The 8797-nt window shown below is 46.0% G+C and overlaps 1 protein-coding gene across 1 annotated transcript; it reads right to left on the minus strand.

Annotated features, from left to right (window-relative positions):
* Positions 1-5747: 5747 nt before the first annotated feature.
* On the minus strand, positions 5748-8254 carry FGFBP3 (fibroblast growth factor binding protein 3). The gene is made up of 2 exons (XM_086680360.1): positions 8095-8254; positions 5748-7826 (listed from the first exon to the last, which is right to left on the minus strand). Exon 2 carries the CDS (start codon positions 7735-7737, stop codon positions 6958-6960), a length of 780 nt encoding a protein of 259 aa, XP_086536486.1. The 5' UTR covers positions 7738-7826; positions 8095-8254; the 3' UTR covers positions 5748-6957.
* Between the last annotated feature and the right edge of the window lie 543 nt (positions 8255-8797).

The raw sequence follows: 8797 nt of genomic DNA on the forward strand, positions 1-8797 counted from the left end.
CTCTGTCTCCCTCTCTCTGTCCCTCCCCTGCGCTCGCTCTCTCTCTCTCTCTCTCTCTCAAATAAATAAAAATTTTAAAAAAGATAAATGAATTGCAAATTACTTTCCCATTGATTGAAGTTATTTCTGTTTTTTGGCCAATATAAACAATGTTGCTATTAATAACTTTGTATGTGTTTCTATGTGTCTTTGTGTGAGAAATAAGCCCAGTGACCCAATCAAAGGAGGGATGAGGAGACATGGAGCACGGAGAAGCAAGGCTTTAATCAATGTTCTTGCTGCAAGAGTAGGTGTCTGGGGCCACCTGGGTGGCTCTGTCGGTTAAGCATCTGACTTCAGCTCAGGTCATGATCTTGTGGTTCATGAGTTTAAGTCCCTTGTCAGGCTCTGTGCTGACAGCTCACAGTCTGTAGCCTGCTTCAGATTCTGTGTCTCCCTCTCTCTCTGTCCCTCGGCGCTCATGCTTTGTCTCTCTGTCTCTCAAAAATAAATAAACATTAAAAAAAAAAAGTGGGTGACTGATGGACAGGCACACTCAGGGCAGTCACAGCAGACAATTTATCTCCTAGTGTGCAAGTCCCTTCCCCAATTCCTCATTGGCTGAGGACTACTGAGGTTAGTCTTACCTGGAAGCCGCCAATGCCCATGTAAAGTAAAAAGTATTTTGATTGGAACAAATGTACATTCCTTGAGGTGACTCAGATACTTCAGTTTTTTGGTGCATACTCATTGCCAAGCCCATGAAAAAATAAGCCTGTGAAATGGTGAGGGGAAGAAGAACCATGAAGTGAAATGTCTAAGGGTTTGGGACTCCATTTGTGTGTGTGTGTGTGTGGAAGGGGGTGGGGATGGGGAGTTGTACATATTTCCAATAGATTGTAAACCTATTGTTAACTAGACAGCACAGCTTTTATTTGGAATTTTTGAAAAGGAATCATCTCACTTCTCACACCTTGTATTAATTTGTCTTTAGCCACTCCTGGGTGGCTTAGTTGGTTAAGTGTCCGACTTTGACTCAGGTCATGATCTCATGGTTAGTGAGTTTGAGCCCCATATGGGGCTCTATGCTGTCAGCACAGAGCCTGCTTTGGATGCTGTGTGTCCCTCCCTCTCTCTCTTTAAAAAAAGAAAGAAAGAAAAGAACTATCCAGGTTAAAGGGTATGGGTATTTCAAATTTTGAGAAAATAAACTGCCAACTTCTCTTCCATTGAGGTTACACCAATTTACACCCCCACCGATGTTATCTTAGAGCTCTTGTTTTCTGGAGCCTTCAGCGGCATAGTATATATTTTTTCCTTATGCCATACTGAGGCACAAAAATTTTTATGACTTGCCCAGAATTAGACCTAGAGGCAGAACTGGGACGTGGCCCAGGAATTTTAAATTTACATCATAGCTCTTCATCATTTCATTTAGATTTTCATTCACTTCCCACACCTGTTTTTTGAGTTACAGTACACCCAAGTTTACCTCAAGCTAACACCTTCTAAGTGGGCTTCCCAGATAACCAGACCTACACTTAAAGCTCATCTTCCTAATCTCTTACATGTAGAAGCCTAATTTCTTTTATTGTTGTTCTCATTGTTCTCGAAGGGTTTCGTGTATAATCCTAAATTCCAGCTTGTCAAAGTCTAGTCCTCTGTCAGGGTGTACCCACCCCGCTTCCTCAGCACCAAACGAAGTCCAGGACATCTGGCACAGTATCAACAAGTATATATTGTTTAGTTAAATTGATTTTTATTTATTTTATTTTATTTTTATTTTTTTTAATGTTTATTTTTGAGAGAGAGAGAGAGAGAGAGAGTGAGTTGGGAGGTGCAGAGAGAGAGACACAGAACTCAAAGCAGGCCCCAGGCTCCGAACTGTCAGCACAGTGCCTGACACGGGGCTCGAACTCACAGACTCACGGACTGTGCGATCATGACCGGAGCCAAAGTCGGTCACCCAACCGACTGAGCCACCCAGGCGCCCCTTAAATTGATTTTTAAATGTATCGTTCTGTAAGGGATGAAGATGTAATATCTCTTGGGTACCTATTATGGGCCAAGTTTTGCGTGGTGCTGGGCGGTATCCAACATGTCACAGAATCTATTCTTCACAGTAAACCTGGAAGTTGGTAAGCCTTATTCAACAAGAGAAGAGAAAGACACAGGAAGAGATTAAGCAATCTTCTTAAAGTAACCTGGAGTAAGAGGTGGGCAGAACTAGTATTCAAACCAGTTGTCTCTGGCTCCAATGCCAGTGCTTGCCCACATCACAAGAGCTGCCTCCTGGGCGCTTTGCCTAGGGTGCAAAATATAAGGGATTACCAACAAACTCCATCAAGATAAATGATATTTTAATGCAATATTTAAAAAAAATAAAAATTAATGTAAAACAATACCTGATAAACAAAACATCAAATTTTTCAATGAAGACAGTATTATTCTTCACTGGTTTTCATTTTGCCTCAGGCTCCAATATAGCCTCCCTGAGTACTGTTGCTGATCCTGTTTTTATTTAAAATCATAAATGGGGGGCCTGGCTGGCTCAGTCAGTAGAGCATGTGATTCTTAATCTAGGGGTCATGAATTCAACCCCATATTGGGTGTAGAGATTACTTAAAAATTAAATATTAAAAAAAATTTTTTTTAACGTTTATTTATTTTTGAGACAGAGAGAGACAGAGCGTGAACGGGGGAGGGTCAGAGAGAGGGAGACACAGAATCTGAAACAGGTTTCAGGCTCTGAGCTGTCAGCACAGAGCCTGACGCGGAGCTCCAACTCACGGACCGCGAGATCATGACCTGAGCTGAAGTTGGCTGCTTAAACTGACTGAGCCACCCAGGCACGCCAAATCATTTTTTTAATGTTTATTTATTTTTGACAGAGAGAGAGAGAGAGAGAGTGCATGAACGAGTGGATTAGGGGCAGAGAGAGGGGGAGACACAGAATCCAAAGCAGCCTCCAGGCTCTGAGCTGCTGGCACGGAGTCTGACGAGGGGCTCAAACTCACGAACTATGAGATCATGACCTGAGCCGGTCAGATGCTTAACCAACTGAGCCACCCAGGTGCTCTGTTAAAAATAAAATCTTAGGGGCGCCTGGGTGGCGCAGTCGGTTAAGCGTCCGACTTCAGCCAGGTCACGATCTCGCGCTCCGTGAGTTCGAGCCCCGCGTCAGGCTCTAGGCTGATGGCTCGGAGCCTGGAGCCTGTTTCCGATTCTGTGTCTCCCTCTCTCTCTGCCCCTCCCCCGTTCATGCTCTGTCTCTCTCTGTCCCAAAAATAAATTAAAAAAAAAAAACGTTGAAAAAAAAAATAAAATCTTAAAGGGGCACCTGGGTGGCTCAGTCAGTTAAGTGTCCGACTCTTGATTTTGGCTCAGGTCATGATCTCACAGTTCGTGAGTTCAAGCCCCGCATCGGGCTCTCTACTGTCAGCACAGAGCCCGCTTTGGATGATGCTCTGTCCCCTTCTCTCCCCTTCATTCACACTTTCTCAAAAATAAACATTAAAAAAAAGTTTTTTTAAGTGTAAAAACAAACCATAAGCTAGGACTTAGACTAAGTCATTGGATGAAAATGTTGTTTTAGAAGGATTAAAATGTTGGTGGTATGTCAGGGCAAACGGAAATAGAGACCAGAGGACTTTGTAGGTTGAAAAGATTTTGCCTGGTGGAGATGAGTTCAGAAAAGCAAACTGGGCATGGAGTACATGGGTGTAATTCTACTTTTCCCTGCTAGCTCTGTGCTAAATAACTTGGGAAGTACAAGAGAATAACATGGCTCAACACTTTTAATAAATTCTCTGTCTCCAATAGACTGAGTGACAGATGTCTCACCACTTCTGATACCCATGTTTGATCCCAGCTCTGACAATAAACCTGGGTGCGCCCTGGCAACTTTCCATTCACTTTTTTTTTTTTTTTTTAAGATTTTATTTTGAAGTAATCTCTACACCCCAGGTGGGGCCCAAATTCACGTCTCTGAGATCAAGGGTCGTGTGCTCCACTGACTGAGCCAGCCAGGAACCCCTCCCTTTACTCTTGATGGCACCTGTTGGGGGAGAATACCCAAGTCCTTATCATTCCTCCTCATTATTTTAGACCGTTTGATTCTGTCTTCTCCCACGTGCAGATTTGTCCTTCTGGCCCAACCTTCCAAATCTTTCCAGATGCTCCAGATACAGAAGCCTTTTCGATTTCCCTGGCTATTTTGGTTGTCTTTCTCTGGAACTCTTCTTCCTTGGTATATAACATGTGGTACTCTACAGAGAGGACATGTTGATTTTCACATGCTGTTATCACTATGCAAAACTATGTATAGGATTCTGGAGTGAGAGTAGCGGTGCCATAGGGACCTCAGATTTAACCTGGCCTAACAAGGGGCGCCTGGGTGGCGCAGTCGGTTAAGCGTCCGACTTCAGCCAGGTCACGATCTCGCGGTCCGTGAGTTCGAGCCCCGCGTCAGGCTCTGGGCTTGATGGCTCAGAGCCTGGAGCCTGTTTCCGATTCTGTGTCTCCCTCTCTCTCTGACCCTCCCCCGTTCATGCTCTGTCTCTCTCTGTCCCAAAAATAAATAAACGTTGAAAAAAAAAAATTAACCTGGCCTAACTCTCCTCAATGTACATAGCCAAAGTCACTCCAGAAGCTGGGGGCAGGGTCTGTCCATTTCCCTTTCACTGCAAGCAACTGGCCTCTATCCGTCCGATTTCTGTTCTTGAGATGAAGTCCTGGTATAGTTTTTCTCAAAGAATAAAGGAGCAGAAGCGGGAGCAATCTGCACTGTGTACTTGGGCCTAGAGTTTGGCCTTTCCTTCTTTCACGGAGGTAAGCTCATCCATCAGACTGTCAAAGGGCACACAGGAAGGATTGGCATTTGTCTTGTTTCAAGAGGTAAAACTATGATTCTCGCTATGGTTCTAGACAGTGGTGTTTCATTTCTAATCTCCTTCTCTGATGACACCCAAATTTTGCCAACCTTTTTAGAGGAAGTGTATACTGGCCCCAGTCTTTTTTTTTTTTTTTAATTTTTTTTTTAACGTTTATTTATTTTTGAGACAGAGAGAGACAGAGCATGAACGGGGGAGGGTCAGAGAGAGGGAGACACAGAATCTGAAACAGGCTCCAGGCTCTGAGCTGTCAGCACAGAGCCCGACGCGGGGCTCGAACTCACGGACTACGAGATCATGACCCGAGCGGAAGTCGGACACTTAACCCACTGAGCCACCCAGGCGTCCCCTGGCCCCAGTCTTAAGGGAGTGGTCTCTAACTACTCTGAACTTCCTTTCCACGGCCAAGATGAATTTTATCTAATGGTCAACATTACTCAGAATGTGGCCTCATAAACCTGGCCTGAAACCATGTGCAGTCCGAATGTTTTGCCAATTGTGTGAATACAAGAAGGTACAGAAAGGTGAGACATAGCCAACATTTCTTAGAGGCTGGTCAAAGAAGAGTTCAGGAGATGTTCGGTATCTGTAAGATTGTTGCATTTACCACTGTTTTAAAGGAGTGGGTGTGAGAAGAACAGAAGGTCAGAAAAAGGTAACCTTATATCTAGCAGTGGCTTAAAAGTCCCATGGGCTCAGGCCTGTAATATGAATGAATAAAGTTTACAGATAAGATTTCTAGGCACAGCAGAAAACTCTACACAACATGCCTGAACTACAATGGGCAGCCAATATTCAGTGTCAGCCAATGGTTGCCTTGTTGGAAGGTAGATCAAAACATGTATAGATCTGATTTTTCAAGAGAATTCAGAAATCTTAATTTTTATATGAAATTATTTAATTTTTAAATGCTGGCAACACCTCCAAATTGAGAGGGAGGAAGAAGAGAGGAAAACTGAGAGAACCACATGCAGGCCAAAAGAACAATGATACAACCCAAGGTTTGCCAGTTTGACACTCCTGCTTTATGCAGACTTCTTGTCTTTTCCTTACCATTCAAGAGATGTTTGGGAACTTACTTCAAGCTACACTCAGAACTATATCAAATGCAGTCAGAATTTCCATTGCCCTGCCAGCTCTTTCAAGTTATCCATACAGTCTTTATTGAGCACCTAACATGTGCAAAGTTATCATCGCATCTTACTTAAAATGAAATATGTTAACAATTAATTACATGAAACAGATACAACTTCCATACTGGTCCAAATGACTCTGAGATATATACTTAATTTCAGCTTTTTAAAAAATATATGGTCAATTGTAAAGAGGATTCTTTTTTTAAACCTACTGGAGCACTACAATCCACCTCTGAATTTAGAAGATTAATGGGAAAATTTCAGAACATAAGGCGTCCCTCTGCTTAAAAGTAACACTTCTAAAAGAATTCAAGGGCAACCATCCTGAAAATCTTTTCATTGGAGGCAATTTTGACCTCTGAATGGCTTCTATCCCAATAGAGGTCATCTATGACACGAAGCAGTACCCAAGTTCATACTAATTCCAAAAGGGGGAGAAAAAAAAAAAGAGTTGGGAATCTCGTCAGCTGATTGGGTGAGAAGTCACTAAACAATTCAACCCGGCTCAGGGTATCAATAGATCCTGATTACATTTTAATACAAATGTGTTAAACAGTACATGTTGTATCCTGCTTCCCACACGAGATTTACATCACTCTCCTCACTTTTCCCCCCTTAGTTTTTTCCAGCCTCCCTCTGTACTCCTGTCTCTCTCCCCAGTCTACAGTTTTTGCACATTTAAGGTATGCCTACTTCTGTTTCCACTATTTTTTCTGCTCTTAATCAGGGTTGAGACTCTTCAAAAATGTTTAACGTCTCTGCTGTCTCAGATTCTCCATACCCCATACACTCTCATCCCAAGGCCCACGCCCTCCCACCCCCTCGCCCCATTCTAGAACCTGGACTCCTCCCCACTCTCCATCCCTTATCTCCTGGCCTAAGATGCCCTTAACTTCTCCTCCCCGGCTGCGTACCTCCCCCCACCCAGGTTCCTCCCCAGGCGGGCAGCCTCAGCCATTCCAGAAATTGACAAAGAAGTTGCAGAGGGAGTGCCACTTCTCAGCACAGTAGGTCTCCGTGAGCTTCGCGTTCTCGTCCAACCCGTCGGGATCCGGCCCGGTCCCCAGGGGTCGCTCCTGGTCTGGGTCCGAGGCCGCCTTCCTCTTGCCGCCGTTGGTCTCAGAGGGCTTCCCTCTGGGAGACGCGCCGGCGGGAAGTCGGGCCCCTCCGGAGGGGCCAGGCGCGGGCTCCCGGAGGCGCCCCCGGCTCCTGGCGCGGGGCTTGGGATCCGGGGGGAAGCCCGCCGCAGTGGGGCGCGCGGGTGAGGACGCGTGGGGCACCAGGCGCAGCTCAGCGCCGTGGCCCTTCTTGCCCGCGCACACGCGAGCCTTGAGCGGAGCGGGGTCCTGGCACGGCCGCCGCTTCTTGCGCAGCCCGCCCAGCACCTGCTTCCAGTAGTGCGCGCCGCGGGCGGCGTAGGCGGCGCAGCGCTCCGGCTCCCCGCGGTAGGCGCACTGGTGGCGCGCCCCGTCCGGGTCCTGGCAGCGCAGCGCCAGCTCGCTGCCCGCCGCGGGCCCCGGGGCGGGCAGCAGGAGCTGCCAGCTGCACGCGTGCCGCTCGGGGCTGACGAAGCGGCCGGAGGAGCCGCCCGCGGGACCCGGGGCCGGCTGGGCCGCGCTGCCTGCCGCCCCCTTGTCTCTCCGGGCGGCCACGAGGAGGCAGCCGCTCAGCAGCAGCAGCGGCAGCAGCAGCAGCAGCGGGACCGACGCTCGCTGCCTCCGAGGACTCATGGTCCGCGGGGTCTGCGCTCAAGTCGGATCTTCCGGGACGCCTGGGCGCTTCAGTGGTGGCAGGGCCAGGAGAGCAGCGTCCCTCGGACCTGGGCACAGAAGCAGAGACCGCTGCTGCAAACGCATCTACGAATTCCCCTTCCCACAGCAGCCTGAGAGAGGCCCTCTGAGGAAATCGCTTACTGTCTGAAAAATCGTTTTAAATCTTTTTGAAACCCTGCGCGAAGACAAAAAGAAGGTGATGCCTGAAAATTGCCGCTTCCACCCCCTCCCTTCTTCACCCTCCAGTAAACTATCTACAAAAACATTTCAGATTATTTCTGGGAAACATGCATTTTGACTGCACTTTGGACTTACCGAGTTCTAGGAGAGGTGGTGGATCTTTATTAGGGTAGAGGGAATGACTGCGTGAGAGATTAGTCGGTCTTAGCCGGCTCCCAGTGAATGAACGTGTTATGAATGGGACAGGAGGGGCCTCCCCCGTGTGCCCCTCCCAGACTTCTCTCACACTGGGAGATTTCCCACCACCACACACATACATACACACCCCAAATGTATGATAGAAGTGACACTGTGGCATGAAATATACATCTTGCGCTTAGCTTCCCATGTTTAAAATAATCATGCAAATTTTAACAAGTCATTCTTTTCTTTCCTTTTACATATTTAACCACCCGAACATAAAGTTAAACAGATCTAAATTTTAAGAGTTAATAAAAAATTTCATGTTAGAAACAAAACGACTGTCCGTGTTCTAAACCAGGCATTGCACTCTCTTCATACCATTCTGAGTTCTATATTTTCACCCAGCACTTCCGTAGTGTTTCTTATCCTAATAATGTAATCTGAATAAAAATAACAAAATGTACAAATAAAAATGTATCCTAGTTTATTAATATACCATAGTGTCCTGCAGTTCACCCACGGATGGGCATTTGGGCTTTTGATTATTTTTAAGTATTATAAATCAATTATAAAACTGCTTGCAAAAATTAGAAGTTTAAAAAAATAACTTATTTGGATTATAGTTACAAGGTAATATTACCAATTCAAATGCTGT

Source organism: Puma concolor, chromosome D2, assembly GCF_028749965.1.
Source record: "Puma concolor isolate L17-30 chromosome D2, mPumCon1.1.hap2, whole genome shotgun sequence".
NCBI lineage: Eukaryota > Metazoa > Chordata > Mammalia > Carnivora > Felidae > Puma > Puma concolor.

Coding starts and splice junctions, on each gene's coding strand:
- FGFBP3 (XM_086680360.1), bottom strand. CDS start 7,737: ATGAGTCCTCGGAGGCAGCGAGCGTCGGTCCCGCTGCTGCTGCTGCTG.